At 33.9% G+C, this 23963-nt stretch overlaps 1 protein-coding gene across 1 annotated transcript in view; it reads right to left on the bottom strand.

Annotated features, from left to right (window-relative positions):
• Positions 1 to 23963, bottom strand: part of LOC111057942 (indole-3-acetaldehyde oxidase) — a 106595-nt gene that overhangs the window by 25706 nt on the left and 56926 nt on the right. Inside the window, exons 14-18 of the mRNA XM_039425076.1 lie at positions 15792 to 15957; positions 14916 to 15031; positions 13847 to 13945; positions 13327 to 13537; positions 12448 to 12628 (exon numbers count right to left, since the gene is read on the bottom strand). Coding sequence (XP_039281010.1) covers positions 12448 to 12628; positions 13327 to 13537; positions 13847 to 13945; positions 14916 to 15031; positions 15792 to 15957 — 773 coding nt within the window. The remainder of the gene's footprint in view (positions 1 to 12447; positions 12629 to 13326; positions 13538 to 13846; positions 13946 to 14915; positions 15032 to 15791; positions 15958 to 23963) is intronic.

Genomic DNA, 23963 nt, shown 5'->3' with positions numbered 1-23963 from the left:
ATTAACTAGAAGATGTCCGATCGATGTATGCTGCGCACTATCCAAATTCTATGGTAAAATTGAAACAACTAGTGGAACTCTTCGCTCAATTAGGAAGACTATCTTTAACGGCGGTCTTCCACAGCTTGATCCAGAAACACTCGTATTAACATACATGCAGAGAATGAGAAAAAAATTATTCAAGAGTTACTAGGTGACAGGATTGATAAAACAATAAAAATTCACACGATACACGAAGCACAATGTCTTACTTATAGAAATGTTATTCTAGTGAGGACAAATTCAAAGGATCTAGAGATCTATAACAGTGAAAGTCATGTGATTGTAGCACTCAGTAGGCACACTCATAGTTTCAACTATCTAACAGCAGCGGAGAATGATCTCATATCATTGCTTATAAATAACACATTAAGCTTTGATGATAAATATATAATGAGATGGCAGAGGAAAATAGAGGAGAACAAGCATGGAGGGGTGCGTATGAATAAGCATGATGATGAGTAATAATAACGTGCTGGATGTGGCAAATGAACTTGATTCCGTGGATGAGATAGAGGACAGTGTGATTGAGGATAAACAACAACTCCACGCTGCTCTTCAACACTCTAATATAACTGTATTTTCTCTCAATATCAGAAGTATTAGGAAGAACTTCGATGACCTGATGATTCAACTACAGGATATGTCGTATGATTTCGATATAATAATACTAACAGAATGCTGGATCAAAAGAGATTATACACAGAAGCAACTGAATGACTACAATATTTTTCACTCTTTGAATAATCGTACTCAAAATGATGGAGTAATTGTATATGCAAAGGAGAATCTCAACGTACAATCGGTAGAACTAAATATCAGACAGGCCAACGTTCTTCATCTACAACTTCAAACATCGAAGGAGAGATATAATATATTAGCAGTGTACAGATTACCTTCAGAGTTTTTAGAGGACTTTGAAACAGTGCTTGGTAGACTGAGAGGTCAACTTATTATTTGCGCAGGAGACTTCAACATTAATACGCTACAGTCACATCACCATTACCAACTTGATGACTACTACGACTTATTGAGTGAACACGGTTTGAAGAACTGCATTAAAAAGGCTACCAGGGTAACAGCGGGAACGTCTTCTTGTTTGGATCATATGTTGACCAACTGTAAAAGTAAAATCCATCCATATTCGTATATCACTCGAGTATCACAGACCACTTCATTACAATTCTTGGACTGGAAGAACATCAGTTAGACAGAACAAATGGGGATGAACAGAGCTCAACTAACTGTCAAATCTCAACTAACTGTAAATCTGTCAACTTGAACGGCTTGAGGAGAGGACTGCGAGTGGAACAATGGACGGATGTTTTTGAGTCAAATAACACAGACTCAGCTTACGAAAAATTCCTAGAAATGCTACAAAAACATATGGAGAGCAATACACATCATTACAGACAAAAGAAGAGGATCAAGAGCATAAAACCATGGATAACACGAGGACTTATCTCAGCTATAAGAACAAGGGATTCTCTAAATAGAAGAAGGAAGCTGGACCTAGAGAACAGAGAACTACTACCGAAGATACAGAAATACACTGACGTCACTCATCCAAACTACAAAAGAAAATTATTTCAAGATGCAACTAAATGAAGCGAACAATGATGTAAGGAAGACATGGAAAATAATCAAGGATGCTACATATTCAAATCAGAAAAAGGTAAAAAACTTATTGTCATTAAATTCAGAAAAAACAAAATTTTTAGCTTTTTCTTTAACAAATTTCACAAAACCACACATGACAACAATGAAGCTTCATAATTGTGATAGAAATAGTAACAAATAATTGTAATTGCCCACTAATAGAACGCTCTGACAATATAAAGTATTTAGGAATAATAGTAGATGATTCATTGAAATGAACAAGCACATAACATTTATACAACTGCCAAAATAAGGAAGCTTTTATACAAATTCTATCAATTAAGGCGTATCATAGACAAAGAAATGTTAAAAACTGTATACTAAACATTAGTTGAATCTCTTTTAAGGTACGGTCTGTTAGTTTGGGGTGCAGCTAACTTCAGTTTTATAGATCCATTATTTAAAACTCAAAAACGCATTTTGAAAATAATGGGAAACAGGGAAATCCGGTTTCCAACTGTAGAATTATTTTATAGAAAATAGAGTACTCAGTGTTAGGCAATTGTATATATTTTTGTTATTAGGGTATATGAAAAAACATCAAAATAGGAACCATATCATAAATCATAGCCATAATACTAGAATAAGAGAACGTTACAATCAAGAAGTACCAAGAATGAATACAGCATTTGGGCAAAGATCACTAGGATATTCAGGGCCTACAATATCTAATAGAATACCATTAGAAATCAAAGGAGAGGAAAATTTCAATAGCTTCAAAAGAAAAATTAGACATTGGTTATCCAGTATTGGGATACAAAAGTAGTGAGGAACTAATAGTAAGTAGGATTTAGATTTAAGTAGTATCTTTTTAAATAAGGTCATTTATAGGTAGAAAATAGTAACTCGGTTTAGTATCTTTGTACTAGGTGATGCTTAGGGTAATAGATATAGTTTTAGATTTTTTGGAATTTTTGTATTATATGTTGTATCATAAATTAGTATTAATTTGATGATGACCTCGACACATATATTATATAGTGAGGTATCATTTTGTAAACCTTGAATAATTATTGTTATTATTGAAAATGTATGAAAAAAATATGTAATTTATGAATTTATGAATAAACTCCTCTGGATGTGTCGTCCAACATCCAGAGAAATTATTATTATTATTATTCATTTTACCAATAAAATTAACAGTTTTCTTGATAAAATAATATACTGTATATGTAAAAATTTAGGGGGTTTGTGATTTGATTTTTTTGTTCTCTTCGATTAACTTCGAAACAAGTAGTTTTAAAGGAAAATGAGCAGAATAATTAATGTAGCCACTGTCATTGCAAATCCATTGATGTATATTGTTATGTATTTGCGACTCGATTTGACGCAGTGGAAGGGGAAACAGTCAACGCGGAACGGCGCGGCTGACTCTCTTAGCCATATAGTAAACAGCAAACTGGAAATCAATTATCTCTGCAACCATTAATCGGAAAAAAAATCTATCATATGTCATTCGATTCCTTACATCATGGACAAAAATATTAGTCGGATTCATTTCCTCAATAAATCAAACAGTTTCCTTGATAAAATAATATAGGCCTATATGTAAAAATTTAGGGTTTTTTCGATTTGATTTTTGTTTTCTCCGATTAACTTCGAAGCAAATAATCTAAAGAAAATTAGACAAATAATTAATGTAGCCACATTCATTGCGAATCCATTGATGTATATTGTTATTTATTTGCGATTCGATTTGACGCTGTGGAAGGGGAAACAGTCGACGCGGTACGGCGTGGCTGACTCTCTTCACCATATTAAACAGTAAAATACAGTAGTAGGCCTACTGCTTTTTAAGTTGCATCTTATTCACACTATGGCGCTCGAAACAATCAATTTTGTCTATTGTTTTGACATGCGATGAAACTAATTTTTCACATTTCAATTCTCTAAATTCTCTAAAATCATTTCGTTGTTATATATGTGCTCAGTATCGATCGAGCAGTCGTAGCGAGCAGACGTAGTTTTTTTTAGTGAGAGTAGTTGAAATAGTGTATGCAATAGTTAAAGTGCTGAGTTTAGTGTTTTAATTGTTGTGCGCGAGTTCAGTGCCCTGCGCCGAAAAATCAGTTCAGTGCTGAATTATCATTAGTCCGGCTAAGGAATGTAAAGAATGTGAGGAATGTCGACTCCCAAAAGATTGCCAACCTTCCTACTGCCAGAGTTCGAAGAGGAGGAGGAAACAGAGGACGACGCAACTATGAGTCAACTAACACCGGCTAGGAGCGTTGAACCAGCGTCAATGACTGGAAACGTCAACACTTCCCCAGAATCGTTTCTAAAAACGAATCAACTAAAAACTGCAACGGAGCAGTTTTTGTACAATGCATGGAAAGAAGTCACTTTCCAACAGAGTGAAGAGAGAGAAAGAATGCATAAACTGGAAAAGGAGTTGGAGAGAGCACGGTTGGAGATTAATCAGCTGAAAGAGATATTTTCATCAGCATCTACAACCACACAGAATCTTCAATCTTCAGCTTCACATACAATGCAACCAGCATCTTCTAGAAGTAGCAATAAAAGTTATTCACCACCGAATTGGGAGGAAGAAGAGAAAATGGTAGCATCAGAGACTGCATGGATTCTCCCTAAACAAAAGAGAGAAAAATCCGTGACTCACCAGAAAAAATAAGGCCTGCAACTGATTCTACAAGTATGAAACCGACAGAAAAGAGAAACAAGCCACCGCCAGTCATATTAAGCAATATACAAGAGTATTCGAAAATTAAAGAGGCATTGAAATCGAAAAATCTCAATTTCAGTGCCAACATGATGAACAACAACCAGCTAAAATTGAATGTTGAAACTGAACATGAATACAGAGATTTAACTAAGATGTTGAATGAAGCTAAATATGAATGGCACACGTACGAAAATAAACAAACTCGTCCAATTCGTGTCATGGCTAAAGAGCTTCATCCATCATGCGATCCAGAGGATATAAAGAACGATCTTCTAAGCAGAGGCTTTCAAATAATCAGTGCTGTCAACAAAATGAAAAAAGTGAAGAAAGATGGAAAAGAACATATTATCAGACTTCCAATGTTCATGTTAACATTCAAGAATACAGAAGATACAAAAAGAATATTTGAAATTAAACATATTTGCTACATGAAAGTGAAAATTGAATCAATTAGAAGTAATAAAATGATTCCACAGTGTAAACGTTGTCAACGGTTTGGTCATACACAGACATACTGTCAACATGAACCAGTGTGTGTGAAGTGTGCTGGAAAACACTGGACTATTTCGTGTACTAAGGCTAAAGAAACCCCAGCCAAATGTTTCAATTGTGCTGAGGCTCACCCAGCTAACTACAGAGGCTGTCTCATCGCTAAAGAACTTCAGAGAAGACGAACTGAAAAAGAAAACCTAGTTAAAAGAAGTAGCGAAGTACCACATACAACTAAACAGAGAAACTTCACTTCAAAAAAGTACACTGGAGAAATATCCTATTCCCAAGTAACGAAACCCACTCCAAGCCTACAACAGGAGAGCCAACCAAAGCAACAACAACCAGTTGAAGTCAATAAGGTTTTGCAGGAAATTTTGAACAGTTTAAATATTCTTTCTGGACGACTTGACAGCTTGGAAGGGAAGAGTAAGAGTATCGAGAAGAAAACTAGAAAATGAATATTGCGAGCCAACAAGATATAAGGATTGCTACCTGGAATGCCAATGGAATAAATAATATCAATAATAATAGAAAACAAGAAATAGAAATATTTCTAAAGACACGAAATATAGATGTTTGCCTCATCTCTGAAACCCATTCAACTGAGCAGACTCACTTCAAAATCAATGGATATAATGTTTACGAAACTATTCATCCTCAAAATCAAGCAAGAGGTGGAAGTGCTGTAATAGTGAAGGAGAGTATTAAACACTATGAAGACTTCAGTATTCAAAGTAATGAAATACAGCTAACTGTAGTTGGAATAGAGTCCATCAACCAGAAAATACTTGTTGGAGCTGCATATTTTCCACCACGTTACAATTTAAAGAAAAATGATTACACAAATATTCTTCATCAGCTTGGAGATAGATTCATAGTGGGTGGAGATTTTAATGCCAAGCATAAGGATTGGGGTTCAAGACTCACGACTACCAAAGGAAAAGAACTCAGAGAGGCTATCCAGGAGCTGGGCTGCGAATTCCATTCAACAGGGACACCTACGTATTGGCCAACAGATTTGAATAAAACTCCAGATCTTCTAGATTTCTTCATAACAAAGAGAATATCCAGTAATTTCATCGACATTGAAGAGAGCTTTGACCTGGATTCTGATCATTCAGCTGTAATTCTCACACTTAGTGAACGAATAATAAAGAAAGAAGACAGACCAATGTTAGTCAACAGAACAACAGACTGGGAAGCTTTTAAAGTGGATTTGGAGAATGAAATCAACTTGAATATTCCACTTAGAACAACTGAGCAGCTAGATGAAGCCGCAGAAAATTTCATGTGGCAAATCCAGAAATCAGCCTGGAAAAACACCAGACAATATACCAGGAAAACAAAAGGATGCAATTACCCTCTGGAGATTCGACAACTTGTTTTAGAAAAACGAAGGGCAAGAAGAAGATGGCAACAAACTCGTGATCCTGCTGACAAAAATATCTTGAATAACAAAACACAACAATTGAGAAGAGAGATAAGGAAACTAACTGAGGAATCCATTAATAACTACCTTCAAAATTTGACAGCTGATGCCAGTACAGATTATTCATTATGGAAAGCAACAAAAAGAATTAAGCAGCCAATATTACAATCCCCTCCAATTAGAAAACCAGATGGTACTTGGGCAAGAAATAACAGAGAAAAGGCAGATTATTTGCTAATCATCTAGAAGAAATCTTCCAGCCAAACAACATTCAATCTGAAATTGATCCTGAAGAAGATATAATGGATGATTTAGATACAGAGATTGATCCAGTTTCTATAAATGAGGTTCAAGAAGAAATAAAATATAATATGAATACCAAAAAAGCACCTGGGTTTGATCTGATTACAGGTGAAATCTTGAAGAAACTTCCAAGGAAAGGTATTGTCATGCTAACATACTTATTCAATGCATCACTCCGATTACAACATTTTCCTACAATTTGGAAGGTGGTAGAAGTCATTATGTTGCAAAAGCCTGGGAAATGTCCTCAAGAAGCAAAATCATACCGCCCAATATCTCTTCTACCTGTAATTTCAAAGCTTTTTGAGAAATTGCTAATGAAGAGATTGACTCCCATCATAAGTAGCAGGAATCTGATACCAGCCTATCAATTTGGTTTCAGGCAGAAGCACTCAACCCTGGACCAAGTACATAGAATCACCAATGTAATAGAGAAGTCATTAGAGAAAAAATCGATATGTTCAGCAATCTTCCTTGATGTGGCACAGGCATTTGACAAAGTGTGGCATGAAGGACTGATCATTAAACTTCATAAAATTCTCCCCACTCAACTTGTAAAACTTTTAAAATCATACATCAACAACAGATTATTCAGAGTAAAACAAGGTGACGACGTCTCCGAATTGAAGGAAATAAGGGCTGGAGTTCCACAGGGTAGTGTTCTTGGACCAGTTCTTTATGTGCTGTACACAAGCGATCTTCCTGAATTGGATGCAGTGACAATAGCTACTTTTGCTGATGATACTGCAATACTGGCAGAAGGGGAAACAGTACAAGAAGCAGCCACAAAACTACAGAATGCTAGCAACAGATTCAGTGACTGGACCAAAAAATGGAGAATTCGATTAAATGAGATGAAGTCTATTCATATCAACTTCACAAACAAAATTATCAATGACCCGATTCGAATAAATCTGAATGGGAATGTAGTACCACACAGCAACACAGCAAAATACCTTGGAATGACTCTTGACGCCAAGTTGAAATGGAAAGAGCATATCAAGATGAAAAGGAGTGAGCTAGGACTCAAATACAGTAAAATCTATTGGTTGTTGGGCCGTCAATCACAACTCTCATTGGACAACAAGTTATTGATTTACAAACAAATTCTAAAACCTGTCTGGACGTATGGAATTCAGCTTTGGGGCTGCTCTAGAACATCTAACATCAGCCAGATTCAAACATTCCAAAACAAAGTACTGCGGAACATGGTGAATGCGCCCTGGTACATAAGGAACAGCGATTTGCACCGAGATCTGCACATCCCCTATGTGACCTGTGAGATAAGACGATTGGCAGCCCATCATGAGTCACGTCTTCATCAACACGACAACACCGAAGTCATCCAACTACTAGACAACACTGAACTCACCAGGAGGTTGAAGAGAACAAAGCCCTTCGAGTTGGTGTAGTGCTAGTGGAGTGATTAAAGTATATTGAATAAAAGTGTAGTGAAATAATTTAAAGTAGTGAAATTATAGATTGGAACTGTAGGCTTCACTGGAAGACTTTAGCAATAAAAATTAATTTAGGATAAGAAATAACAGAACAAAATTAATGGTTAGTCCTAGTGACTAGTTTTAATAGAAATAACAAAAAAAAAAAAAAAAAATATATGTGCTAAATCATGCATATTCTATATGACAGACAAAGATATTGTTTGCAACCGATAAAATATTCATACTATTACATAATATAATACATATTCAAAATACAGTATATGTGTATGATCATAATTCTATGCTAAAATTTATCAAAAGTTATGAATGTCAAAAACTGAGATGAATCATAGTTTACAATAGTGTTAACAGTGGCAATTTCCTGAAAAATCATAGCGTGCAGTGTTTGCTGTTTTCTACAGTTAATATTCTCCAAGCCAGGTTGATTATATACCTTAAGTTGAGCCAAATATATATGACGGCTGAGGCATAAAAAAATTTATACATTGGGCTTGTTGAGTTGAAACTTTTTATGATTCTCTCTGTAAAGTAGCTTATCTTCCGTTCTTACTAGTTGAATCTACATTATTTAGACAGTCCAATATGAAAATTCAGTAGATTCTAAAGATGAAAGCCATGCAAACGTACAAATTAAGGAAGAGTAAGCATGCATAAAATGTAGGAAAATCATGAAAGTGTTTCACATTTAACCACAAAGTACTCTACCGTATAAGATTAATTGGAAGATGATTCATCATTTTCTATTATTTTTGTTAACATATCGATTTTTCACCTCCACTCGCATCTTGTCATTCATTACACAAGGTTGGCAGAAGCTTTTCTTTATGTCGATTAATATTGATTGAAATTGATTTTGATTAGGGTACCAAAAGAATAGATCATTCAAATTAAATCTATTGAACATGATTTCTTATGACTTAGCATTCACAGATTTAGTTGGGTGAAGCTATTTAAAAAATGTACCTGATTATCAATTTTATGATTTGTTTTTATACCATTCTAGTTCATTGTGATCATTGAAGGGTTGAAGTGATGAGTTAGTTCAAGTGAATTCCAGTACACAAGTATATTGTGCTTATAATGGGCTCTTATTTCCTATTGATGTTTTGCTCCAGTAGAGGAAATTTAAAATGTTGGTTTTACATTTTATAAGCTTTATAAATAATATAAATTAACGGTAATATAAATTTGATAAGTCCAGTATTAAATTAATCAATGTTGATTTTCATTGTATCGCTTTGTATCAATGTTACTTGCACTGTTTGCAATTCATCACTATTCTCTCAAGAATTAGTTTTTCATGAATTTCATGATCTGAAAATTGAAATTCCAATGCTATTTGGATGACGTCCACATTCCACTGTTTTTTTTTTACAATAATTTTTACGTTGAAGAGTGAGGCAATTCAATCAATTTGGAAGTAAAAGAAAATCACAGTGCGATTTGAACAGTGGATAGTAACTTTGAAATTCAGTTGCTCAATTCATTTCGGCTTGATACTATTATTTGTAATTATAGTTGATCAGAAATATGCATTGTATATAATGTTTATATTTCAGTTTGACTAATCTTCTATCACAGTCTCGCTTTCATTCATAAACATGATAATCCTAAATACGTTGATTACCTTAAAGATGTAGCTTATCTTACGTCGAACAATGTACAATACAAACAATTTTAATTAAATTATTATTATGATGATCATTGGAGTTTCTGCCTGTGATTGAGAAAAAGTCATTTCATGAGCCTTGAAATTCGTACCTAGAAAAAGTTGCATTATTACAAGAATTTTTTTATTTTTACTATTTATTATAGGTACTGTACATTGATTTTTGTGATTATAGAGATCAACTACTTTATTCTGAATCAGGATGAGGATAAATAGGGGGATTGTGAGATTGGGATAGCATTCATAGTTACATAGCATTAATTTGAAAGCTCTGATAATAATGATTTGAACGGAACTGCGATTCTGGCTTGGTATTGCCTCTTCATGTTCAGTGACAATAGAAAGCTTCAGAGTAATTCGTTCTCACTATATGTGATAATATTGGTAATATTTGGTAATATTTGAACCGAATGTGCAACAAATTAATCTACTTTCAGCTTGAAAATTTTCAACTTATCAGGAGTACAGTGTTATCATATAGTATCTCAGGTAGGTCCACCTTTTTATTTTTTTTGTTCACGTGATCTGATGATATTCTTTCCATTATCAAGTGTTTAAATAATTATAAAGAGTGATGAAACAAGATAAAACACAAGAAAAGCTATGAAAAGAAATTTTGAATCTTCATTTTTCACAAAATATGGATAAGATGAAGAAGTCGGACACATAATATATCATGAAACTTCGTTGAAAAACATCAATATCTGAAACTAGAGTTATCAAATTGTGTTACCCCTGACTCGTATGGAGAAGGCACACTTCAAATTAATATAATAAATTCTGTGAGCAAACAACGAAATCCTGATTTTTATCATGAGCATGGTTAAATAAAAAAAAATTTTAATATTTTTTAGAGTATTGAAAAGTGAAAATCTATATACAGCGCAAGTCAAAACAATAGATAAAATTAATTGTTTCGAGCGCCATAGTGTAAATGAGATGCAATGTAGACAGCAGTATTATTCTGTTTACTATGGTGAAGGGAGTCAGCCGCGTCGGCTGTTTCCCCTTCCACAGCGTCAACTTGAATCGCAAATACATAATATTAATATACATCAATGGATTCGCAATGAATGTGGCTACAATAATTATTCGTCACATTGTTCTTTAAAATTACTTGCTTTGATGTTAATCGGAGAAAACAAAAAAATCAAATCGAAAAACCCCTGAATTTTTACATTATATTATTTTATCAAGGAAACTGTTCGATTTATTGAGGAAATAAATCCAACTAATATTGTAGTCCTTAATTTAACGAATCGAATGAAATATGATAGATTTTTTTTTCCGATTAATGGTTACATAGATAATTGATTTCCAGTTTGCTGTTTACTATGGCTTAGAGAGTCAGCCACGCCGTTCCGCGTCGACTGTTTCCCCTTCCACGGCGTCAAATCGAATAGCAGATACATAACAATATACATCAATGAATTTGCAATGAGAGTGGCTACATTAATTATTCTGCTCATTTTTCTTTAAAACTACTTGCTTTGAAGTTAATTGAAGAAAACAAAAAAATCAAATCACAAACCCCCTAAATTTTTACATATATATTATTTTATCAAGAAAACTGTTGATTTTATTGGAAAAATGAATAACTAATATTGTAGTCCATAATGTAAAGAATCGAATGGCATATAATAGAACTGTTTCCGATCAATGGGTACAGAGATAATTGATTTTCCGTGATTACCTGCATTTTTCAACTTTGAGGGTGGCTAGGAGGGAAAGCTCCAAGGGGATTTCTTGGGACTTTTGGGAGAATGACCCTCTGGGAGGGTTCTATCTATGGTAAAAGATTCAGCTTTTATTTAATTTTCGGATCGAAAAAAACCTTTGACTGGGCTATATAGTGCCTTTAGATAATCCGAAATGTCCGCCAATATGAGTGGAAAACTTTTGTCACTAATAATTAATTATAGGCCAAAAAATGTCGAAATTCGATAAAAAGTTAAGCGACCACTGATGGTCATTAAATCTTCTATACCTGTCCATCTATTATTTTCGGCGGTCCCGTCTCGTTTCCAAAACCACTAAGAAGTGTCTGGAATGTTGAAAATGTAATGAGATCTGCACTAAATGTCTTGACATTGACGAATATAATCATTGATTGAAAAACTGCTATTAGTTGGATCAGAATGATACAGACAACAATAGAAAAGAAAGATTCTCTCCGTTATTTTGATATAAATTTCTTACTTACGATACTCCATATTTCTGAGAGAAGTAATATTCAAAAGAAACCCCTATTTTCGCGATGTTCTCAATTTCACCAGAAACATGTAATCCACTCTCTGACCTTCAACCTGAAACTTTTTCAGTACTATTAGAATATCTGGAATGATATTCTACATAGGTACAGCTCTACTACGGCTGAATCATAAATTTGAGAAAGTTGCAATATTACACAATATAACAATGTTATAATTTCTTCGGAGGGCCAAGTCTCAAACTTATTTAATACCAACTTTAATAAACTAGTTTATTTCCAATTTTAGAAGTGAGTTTGGAGCAAAATCGGCAATATCTCCCTTTCAACCCTCTCCCATTTTTCCATAATTCTATCTAGAAACAATTGAAAAACAATATAAACAAGTAATTGTAGAAAAATATAATACGGTACCTAGCTGAATTATTGAGGATAATATTTTGTATGTGGACTTTTCTGATTCATAGACAATGAGACATTATTTGAATTAGGAGAGTATCTTACGTATTTTGTTGAACGTTGAGGAATTCAGCAATAGTCCATTGTATCATGGCTGGCCACTGAGTGGATGGATACACGTCCATCCCGTCCTCCAATGGCACGCAGAGGCAGGTTTGAGTTTCCATCGCATAATGATATTGCCAGCCAATTTGGAAATTTCCAGAGACCTTGCGTTTCACATCATCTGCCACAATATCGATCCCTCATTAGATGAGGATATTCAGCTATTTTATACACAGAACTTTTATGAATCATTTTAAAATTTTGTTTTGTGATTAAAATGAATGCAGGAAGGCCTATATTCTTTTTTTTGATCATCCAGAGCCAAGTAGGCCTATGAATTTTTTGTGACTTGTCTCAATAATACAAAACATTCTTGAGTAGAAAAATAAGAATTCTTTCAATTTAAAATGCAACAAAACATATGAATACATAGTTTGAAAATCGTTTGCAATTTATACTCTTGGTTATGAATTTTGCTGTAAAAGCATCATCTGTGAACAATCCTCTTAAGTAGAGTATAATAGTTTTTTCTCTCAGCTTTGATATAGAATCTTATCTTTTTATCAGAGGTGAGTGCTAATTCGACCTGAAATTGTCCATAGTTCATAAAAACTCAGTTTCATGGATGTGAAGAATGATAGCTGCGTTTTTTGAGAAAATGAGTTCTCAGGGCAATTATTTTGTAGTTTTTTAAATTAATGAAATCAAACCAATTTCTCTTCCACACCCAAACTGAAGAAAATGTGACCTGTGGGGGCTTTAAATAACCAAATGAAACGAAACTTTTGCATTAAATTATTACGGTACCATGTAAGCTTTCAAGAAGAATGATGTGAATAAATGAATAACATGACGAATATTTGTATTTGTATAACTTACGATCTTTGCGTTTTCTTTCAATTTTTCTTATGAATGTTATTCGACTTGTATCTTGTGCCTTGACTACAGCTACAAAGTCGATGACGGGTTGAACATGACTGTGGTATTCGACCACCACTCTTTCAGCAGCTTCTAGAGCTATTGGCCTTGTTTTGGCCACAATCACACCAAGTGGTTGGCCAGCGTGTAATATTTTCCCACTTGCTAAAACCTGAACAAATAATATTATTTAATAGTATATATTGTGTTATTCATCATTTGCATTCACGTATGAAAAGCGATAGAAACATATTATTATTATCGGTAGCTAGTTCTGCTTATGATTTATTTTTCTAATTAAATAATAGTTTCTGATTTTATATGAGTTCTATGTGAATTCAAATACGGTATTGTATATATGGGACATAAATTACTGATGTTGAAGCAATCTTGCTATATTTGACACCTAAAACAATCTTTTCTTTCATCTATATATAGCCAACTTTATATAAAAACTTCCATTATTATTAAGTAAGCTCACCTCTTCACCCGTGAACATCGGGTCCATGGTTGAAGACATGCATTCATTTTTTCCTGGAATGTCCTTTGCAGTGAAAAATGCCACGACTCCGTTCATTTCCTGTAAATTCATAATTCTCAGCATTCAATAGTTCTTGTTCACAATTTCTGTAAAATACCGTCCATCAACGCACTTCTGGTAAGTTAATAGCTTGAAATATCGAGTACGGTACTATTTACTTACGCCAGTATGCACTCTATGCAGACAGTCGATTCCGATGCAGATTTAAACGGAGAAATGTCAGCTGTCCGTTTAAACCCCGTATGAAACACATTATGATAAATGCAATAATATATACAAGTAAACGTTGTTTAGCGTTAAACGTAGACTGTGCTTATGACCTTTAGTCTGCTATACTGATGATTCAACAACGAATCAAAACGATCGACACAGAAACTATGAAATTGATGTTGCTTTCCATGACGAAACACTATATAATAGTCTAACTTTGTTGTAGTTCAGACACTGTGTTACTTGTAAATATTTGAAAAACACTTACTTTTCTTGGAGTATTGAGGAATGCATTTCACTCCTGAGGAGGTGCTTCATGCTGATGAAATGCATTCCTCAAAACTTCAAGAAATGATTACTTTTCCAAGAGAAGTCAGTGTTTTCCAATTATTTACAAGTAACACAGTGTCTGAACTACGACAGAGAAACTATGAGTTGAAAAATTTGTCTTGCAATGTTATTTCACGTATATGTTGAATAAGTGTACGCCTCTTGAAAATGAATCGAACATTGAACTCTAGACTCTCATGGAACAAATAATCATAATCTGTGATTACTTCTGCAGAGTTATCTTCTTGTCAGAAAATGGCTTGATATGGTGTAATAGTAGATATCGAGGATATATTGGTTATTTTATCATATCTTGAATAGGATAAGAATAGAAGGAATGTTTCTAGGTTATTCTTTGAAAGCAAAAGAATAAATCCTGGGGAGAATCATTCCAGTACCTTTTATGAAAAGTTCCCAGTAAAGTAATGTTCACAAAATTTGAAGCCATATAAGTGAATACTTTACTAACAAGTGCTTTCTCTGGTTTCAGTACAAAAGATTCAGCCGCTGCTCTCTTGGCTACAACCACAGCTGCATGCAGCTCTCCTGGGAAACTGGGAATGTCATTGATGTACTGTGCTTCACCTACAACCAATCAGTTTATTTGTTATTTGGTAATGTTGTGATAAGTTATACTATGTGAGGCATGTGGATGGCTTGTGAAACACGTTATGAAGTATTGTGGGAGAGAAAACACAATAAATGTATAGGAGAAACACTAAAAAAACATACATATTTGAAATTGATTATGTTTGCGGGATATTCAGGAAAAAATTTACAACACAGACATATGTAGGCTATTTGATGTTTTGAATAAAATAAATTTTCAACTGTGATGAATATTTTCGTTGTATGTGATAGAAACTCAAAATCGTGAGTCTCGTAGAAGCTTGAATATAGTAATATTCCTCATCCAACTGATTAAACATGGAAAAAATTTATTTATTATATTATTATACATCTGGATGATTATTGTTGAGGATAAAAAGACTATACAGAGGCAAAGTTCAAAACAGTCTTCATGAATATTAACAAAAACATTTCAAACTTTTAACTGATATCAAGATACGGCATTATTTCATACAACGGTACCGCGATAATGAGAAAAATGAGAAATTCCTGAGTACGCATGATTAAGTATTCTCAAAACGTGTTAAGAGAGTAGGGAACTGAGATAATCAATAATAAATTAAATATTGAGTAGACAAAATTAACGTTTACAATTTTTATAATGTGATAAAATTTCCAATACCTGATGATAAGTGTTAAGATTATTAATAAAAAAAAAAAACATTTCATGGTTATATCATAAGAAAAGTATTTATCACATAATGTGGTACCATACCTGAGCATAGAGCAAACGCTTCTAGTTTGTTGACTGGCTCATTGAGAGGCCACAGTGACTTATCAGTTTGGAATGACTGACTTGCCGTTGAAAGAGGTCTCAACAACCGTTCACCGCCACTTCTCACTTTCGATGACACTTCATTCGGGAACAAGCTGAGAACAAACTATCAAAAATTTCTCTTAGTAGCTGAGCATTATAATTAACTCTCATAGGATTCTCACAATGATTATCAGATTTAATACTTACATTGGAATTTGGAAAACAACAAGAATGCATTTGAATAGCCTACCTAGCCAGACGACTGGGGTCATTATTCTTTTCAAAATAGTTTGAAACAAAATCATTCTTTCATAGAAACTAGCTAACAGTATTCTAAACGTCAGTCACAGACACGTCTACAATAGAAACCACATGGCCCACTGTGTTTTGTGTTAACCCTTGTATATAGCTATAGCATATAGCTATGGCAGGTAAATGTAGATTGCATATAGCAATAATTATAGATATATAGTTAGGAGAGAAATAAATATAGATATGTAGTTTACAATGTAACCATGTGGTTAGCATATGCTACAATTTTACCACTTGATCAGCATATGAATATTATTGAAGCAATTATTTGATGATCAATAATTATTTGAATGGTGATCACATAGAACCATAAACATGAAACGAGTACATGTTTATAAAAACTAGGGCATGAAGTAGATTAGGCTATATGTATAAAGTATTCAACAAATATATGTTGTGCAATGAATTATAATTTAATGATTATTATAAGCTAATTAAGTTAGTTAAATCCGAATTCATAGGCTAAGGACAAATTTGAAAATAGAATAAATTAGGTATATTTGATTGAAACATGTTGACAATGAGTATAAGAAACCTCCTTAATTAATTAGTATCTTATTAATTTGATTTATTCAATTCAATTGTAATGATATACTGTATGAAATTGTGTTTTGTTCTTCATTTAATGTATATATTATTGAAGTATTTTCCATATTAGATTTATAAGATTGATCACTGTATTAATCAAATTCGATGAGAATGTATTCAATTGTCAGTATCCAAACTTTAGAGTTTAAATATTGGTAAAATGTATGGTATCATTTGTTTTAATAATGAAGGGGAGCCATAGTTTAAAATGATATAACATAATAAACATTATAGTAAATTTAGATTGATATTTGAATTCAGTTTGTAAGCAGAATATAAGGCGGAAGAGTTTGAGTGTAGGCGGAGCTAGAGGGCAAAGGGTGATGAGGGGTGGAAAATCGTGGTGCTAGTATATATGAAGCAGACCATGTCTTGCAAGTTTAGTTGCTGTGAGTCTCTCTTAGTCTCTTGGATTTTGGACAGTTTTCAGTGTAGGAGTGAGTTTTTGGTTTCAGACTTCAATTATCCTATAGGGAATTGACTGAGCCAGGTAAAGTTTGTATTTAGAATTTTCAATTCTCCTTATTTCAAATCCACACCACCCCACCCTAAAAAGCCCAAATAAGTACATCAAATTTCATAGCATCATAGTAAGGAACAAATTTAATTATTACTTATTTTTAAATACAAATCTGTAGATAAAGTTTCAATTGACTTCTTGAAGCTTACAGTTTAAAGTTTCTTCTAAGCACTAAGTTTATTAAAGCAAGGCTCCCCTAATCATATTTATTCTTCAAAATTGATTAATTGGTTTATTTTTGAATGTAATCGTATTTTTAACTAGAGGTGTTCAATATTTTGATTTTATAACTTACTTTTCAAGTAACCTGATAAAAATAATAAGAACTGTTTGTTAAATTTTGTTGTATAAAATTAAACTTGAACTGTAGTACTTTCAAAAACTCAATAATCTTGTATATTTTGAATCATTACTATACTTAAATCAATTATATAAATTCAAAGTTTATTAATAAATTCATAATTAACCTTTGTTTTGCCTTTCACTTTATACATTCCCTTACACACGACCCTGATTTATCTCTCTTTATCTTTTTCTTCTATACTATTATTAGTTCAGTGAGTGAGATATAAGTATCCACACAGTGAGTGAAGTTATAGTACAGTGTATTTCATCAATTCATAGCAATTGATTGGCACCGGGCAAAATTCCGTATAGAGTGAGGGAGTTCGAAACCCACTCTAAACTAAAGACCGACAGTGGAAAGAGTACAAAATGTCGCCGCAACTAGGGGCCAGATTCTAAGTTAATCTGCTGAAGTGTATCAAGTGGAAGTGCATACTAGTGAATTGGTATAATATAATCACCTCCATTTGTGTGAAATTCTTATTGAGTGTGATACAGAAGTGTGATATTATTAGTATTGCCAGGTAGGAAAGTTATCCGTTTAGATTATTCAAATTCTCAGTGTTCAACCTACTCACTTAATTACTTTGTATATCAAATTTTGAATTTGTATTTGGTGTGCTAAACTATATGTAGATTTATATATAGGTTATAGGAAAGTTCATATTATTTATTCTCATTCAATATTACTTTGGGGGTGGCTTTATTTCAAAAGAGTGCTATTTGGGTTTAATCAATCATTCAGTATGTTATTTTTGTGAATATAATCTTGGGTTATATTAGTAGAATTGGGTATAGAAATAGAGAATAGGAAGCCCTGAGTATAGTATAATTTGTATCTTTTGTATATTTATCCAGTCAAGCATCATAGGAAGTTTAAACTTTAATTATTTATTTGTGGGTGTAGTTCATTAAACATTATCTAATTTTTCTGTATGTTCATTATTTGGGTCATGTATGCGCTTTGTGATAGGTAGGATTAGTAATAGGTTCGAAGTATAGGTTACCTATGTCAGGATATTTTCTTAGAAATAGGGTTGTGAACACATTTCAATCAGACACTATGGCAACAAATGAGAGCACCACAACAAATTTCGAAAGCAGTGAGGGCAGCACAGACAACACCATTGAGACCAGTGAAAGTCAGCAGCAATATTCACCGGAGATGTTACCGAATTCTGACGTATTAAATCAACCTGTTGACTCTCACGACGACCAAGAACAAATTCCGAGTGAAAAAAGCAGTATAGTAGGGCTATCAGGGAACGAAATGGACAAGATTTTCAACTTATTAACAAATATGAGGGAAGATATGGGTGCCAGTTTCGAAGAAAGCCGGACAGGTATGAGCAAGGAACTCGAAGAAAACAGGACAGAAATTAGTAAGAAATTGGAAGAGAATAAGAAAGAAATGAACGAAAAGTTAGAAAAGTTAAGTAGCAATGTAGAACAGCTGGAGAGAAGATTTGAGAAGAAAATGGAGGAAAAAACTAAAGAGATTTGTGGTGAGATAGCAATGAAAATAACAGCAGTGGAGGAAAATGTCGAGAGAATAAATAAGAGACTTTCAACAGAGATCGCATCAGTGAGAAAGGAGCTATCAGAGAAATCAGGTGGAATGGATAATGCAGCCTTTAAAAGATTTGAGGAGCAGCTCGCGGAATTTTACAGAAAGAAGGAAAAGGAGAAAAACAGCAAGAGAATCCAAAAAACTAAACAACACGCAGAGTGAGGCCTGATCACTGTGTGTTACAAATCATCTAGGGCAACGCAGTAACAAAACAAATAATAAGACAACTATAAATGATAGATTAGGGATAAACAGAGTAGGTTTAAGGAATAATATTGACATGGAAGAAGAATTATTATAAGAAGACAGGCCAAGCAATGAATCAATAGAGGACTATAACAGAGCGTTAACAATGTTTGTAAATATAGGAAATAAGAAAGTGAAAGTGGTTGTAGATACCGGTGCAGCAGTTTCAGTCATGACAAAGGGGAAGTTGGATGAAATCGAAAGGGCCATAGGGAAGGTTAGGCATCTACCTGCTGTGGGACTCAGTATATTTGGTGTAACGGGAGTTCGTGCAAAACGTATTATAAAACAAGTGATGATTGACATTCATGTACAAAATAGGTTAATGCCCACAACGTTCTTAGTGGTAGATATGCTCAATATAGATATTATTGTAGGAATGGACACATTAAAGGCCTATATAGAGGAATTATTAACGTGGGAGAAGGAGAGATACGGCTTTGTATTGACAATGAATGGTTGACCGTGAAAAGAGAAGGGTTGAACGAGGAAGAGAGAAAGCTGGTATCAAGTTGTCAACTGGAAATGGGTACACGTGAAGGAGAGAAATGGAATGTTTTCATGGACAAAATAGCTGGACAAGTAAAAGAGAATCATCCGGAAATCGAGGCTACTAATCTTTTTTTAATTTTTAAATTTTAGAAAAACATCGCACCCTGTTTAGAGAAGAATTAGGTTGCATAAAAAACTTCGAATATGATCTCAAATTGAAGAATAATGAACCATTTGTTTGTAAGGCTTACCCTGTACCACAAGCGAAAAGAAAAGCAGTTAAAGAAGAGATACAAAAAATGGAAGAGCAAGGAGTAATTCGACAGTGTTCATCTCAATTCATAAACCCTCTCGTTATTGTGCAGAAGAAGGACAATTCAATAAGAGTTTGCATTGATGCACGAGGACTAAATAAAGCTTTGTTAAAAGATCACGTAACCCCACAAACCATCGATAATATTTTACAACGTTTTCATCATAGACAGTACTTCACCAGCATCGATTTAAAAAGTTCTCTCTGGCAGGTAAAATTGTCAGAATAGTCAAAGAAACTGACAGCATTTCGCTTCGAGGGTCAAGTGCATTGTTTTGAACGAGTTCCGTTTGGCTTGTGTGTTAGTACGTCGGCGCTTGTGAGAGCTATGCATCATGTTTTGGGGGAAGAGTTCGCAGACAAAGTACCTAATTATTTACGTTGACGACTTATTGATAATGACAGAGACCTACCAAGAACATTTGAATATATTAGATCGAGTATTCAAGAAGCTAAATGAATATGGAGTTACAATCAATCTAGAAAAATCAAACATTCTAAAGAAAGAATTATTGTTTCTGGGACATATTATTTCGAAAGACGGAATTAGGATGAATGAGGAGAGAACACACGCTATCATATCTTTCAAAACTCCAAATAATAAAAAAGAACAGCAGTCTTTCCTTGGAATGACAAACTTTTACAGAAGATTTCAAAGAAATTATGCTGAATTAACTGTTGCATTCACGCATAATTTGAGCAGTAAGAATAAGTGGAGATGGGAAAAAGAGGAAGATGAAGCATTTCAAAAAATCAAGGTGAAATTTCTAGAAAGTGTCGTGTTGAAGCACCCTGATTTCAATTCAAAGTTATAATTATGTGTGATGCAAGTGAATTTGCAGTCGCTGGTGTTTTATCACAGATAAATAAAGATGGAGATGAAGTTGTTATCAGTTTTGCCAGTAAAACTCTCAATCAACAGGAGATAAACTACAGTACAACAGGAAAGGAGTTATACAGCGTGGTGTTTTCGTGTATTAAATTCAGAGAGTATATACTGGGGAATGAATTGATTGTACGCACTGATCACAAGGCAATTACATTTCTCAGGTCATGTAAATTACCAACAGGGAGACTAACTCGTTGGTCGCTTATATTAGCTCCCTATAATATCCAGTGGGAATTTGTGAAAGGAACGGAGAATAAGGTAGCTGACTGTTTATCTAGAGAGAATGAAGAAGTAGCAGAGCAGATGTTAGAAGATCGAGCATTTGAAGTGTACCTTATGAAGATTGAAGATTCAGAACTGAGAAAGAAGTTGAGGAGAATAAAAGATTTTCAAATGAATGTAAAAATATTATTGAATGTTTAGAACAAGGGAAGGAAGTAGCAAAACGTTTTCACATAATAAAAATGACATTCTATTCAGCAGAAAGGATGATAAACAGGAAAGTTGGAAAATATGTATTCCTGCAGCATTGGAAAAAGATCTGATTCTAGAATATCACAAAATATTAGGACATACAGGCATAAACAAAATTTATCATGCAATTCGAGAAACGTGTTACTTTAAGCAGATGTATAGAAAAATTTTCGACTTAGTTTCTTCCTGTGACCTGTGTCAGAAAGCGAAACCATCAAATAAAAAGCAAGCTGGACTTATGAAATGCATTCTTCCAGAGAGGAAACTACACCAGGTATTCGCAGATGTATGTGGACCGCTACCAAAGTCGAGATTTGGCAATGAATACATTTTCATCATGCATGATGCATTTACAAAATACACGAAATTGTATGCAGTACGAAGATCCATGGCTAAACAACTTTTGAACAAAGTAAAACAGTATATAGATGAAATAGGGAAACCGGAATTTCTTATCACCGACCATGGAGCATACTTTGTCAGTCACACCTGGATAAATGAGGTGACTCGATTAGACATTAAAAATCATCTGACATCTGTGTATCACCCTCAGAGCAATTTGAGTGAGAGAAGTCTGAAAGAGATGGTGACACAACTTCGAATTCTATGCCATAAAAAGCATTCCAAGTGGTCAGATAATTTAAGAAAAGTAGAAGAAATAATGAACAGTACATATCATGAGAGTATTGGGATGACACCAATTGAAGCAATGTTAGGGAGAAAACCAGAACAGCCGTTAGAACAATTGATTGATTATCCTTTGGATGACAGAGAAATGCTATCAGAAAATCAAAGAACAATTAGTATACGAAGCAGATTGGAAGAAATGGCTGAAAGAAGGAAAGGAGACATGACAAGGATATTAAAACTCCTATTCAATAAAAGGAAGGAGATTTAGTTCTTATTAAGAAGAATATCCACTCAAATAAGGAGGACAAAATAATTTCAAAACTGTGTCTATAATATGAAGGACCGTATAAAGTTTCAAAGAAGAAGAGCAACAACTACTACGTAATTAACTCTATGGACAATGAACTAGTTGGTGTGTACAATATAGAGAGAATGAAGGCGTATAAAAAGGCGGCAGGAGAACATGTAGACTAGCATTTAGTGAAGCTCACAATAAGGGTGGATTGAGTAGCCCTTAAAAGGAGTGAATCTAACTGCTAAAATAGTCTATGAAGAGATTGTAAATAGATAGGGAATTGGAGATGAATAGAGCAGCTGACTAAGTTGACATTATCAGATTACGAGAGTCACTGGGGTAACGGCCAGTCAGAGCTCCACGTAACATGCAGCATCCAATGATCTGGTTGTACAGCGATGAAGAAATACAGTGATCTTCAAACTTATAGACCGTCCATATGAGCTCATGTTGTGTTGTCTGAAGTGTGAGAACATTAATTTCATCACGTAGTTTACTCTTAATAACCATCCTTCTAGTGTTAATGTCGAAAAGACTAAACTCATGTTTCATTTAGTATTTGCTCTTGAGAGGGGGGTTTTGAGCCACAAATGGCGACCACGTGCTCTCCTAAAATTGAAAAATTGTAGATATCTGTTATTTGTTGTAACACACATGCTCTGAACATATTGTATTGTAAGAATATGAACGCTCGAAGAGCTAGAATAATAAAAAGAAACCGTTTCTCGGAACTATTGAGAATGCATTTGAATAGCCTACCTAGCCAGACGACAGGGGTCATTATTCTTTTCAAAATAGTTTGAAACAAAATCATTCTTTCATAGAAACTTGCTAACAGTATTCTAAACGTCAGTCACAGACACGTCTACAATAGAAACCACATGGCCCACTGTATTTGTGTTGAACCTTGTATATATCTATAGCATAAGTTGATGGCAGGTAAATGAATATTGTGTATAGCAATATAGATATATAATTGGGAGAGTGGTAGAATATAGATATTATGTAGTTTACAACGTTACCACGTGGTTAGCATATGCTACAATTTTACCACGTGGTTAGCATATGAATATTATTGAAGCAATTATTTGATGATCAATTATTTGAATGGTGATCACATAAAACCATAAACATGAAATGAGTACATGTTCATTAAAACTAGGGCATGGAGTAGATTAGGCTATATGTATAAAGTATTCAACAAATATATGTTGTGCAATGAATTATAATTTAATGATTATTATAAGCTAATTAAGTTAGTTAAATCCGAATTCATAGGCTAAGTGGAAAATCGTGGTGCTAGTATATATACAGGCAGACCATGTTTTGCAAGTTTAGTTGCTGTGAGTCTCTCTTAGTCTCTTGGATTTTGGACAGTGTTCAGTGTAGGAGTGAGTTTTTGGTTTCAGACTTCAATTATCCTATAGGGAATTGACTGAGCCAGGTAAAGATTGTA

This window comes from Nilaparvata lugens, chromosome 1 (assembly GCF_014356525.2).
Source record: "Nilaparvata lugens isolate BPH chromosome 1, ASM1435652v1, whole genome shotgun sequence".
Lineage (NCBI taxonomy): Eukaryota > Metazoa > Arthropoda > Insecta > Hemiptera > Delphacidae > Nilaparvata > Nilaparvata lugens.
Note: the sequence above shows the minus strand (reverse complement) of the source record. Positions and strands in the feature narration are given on the sequence as shown.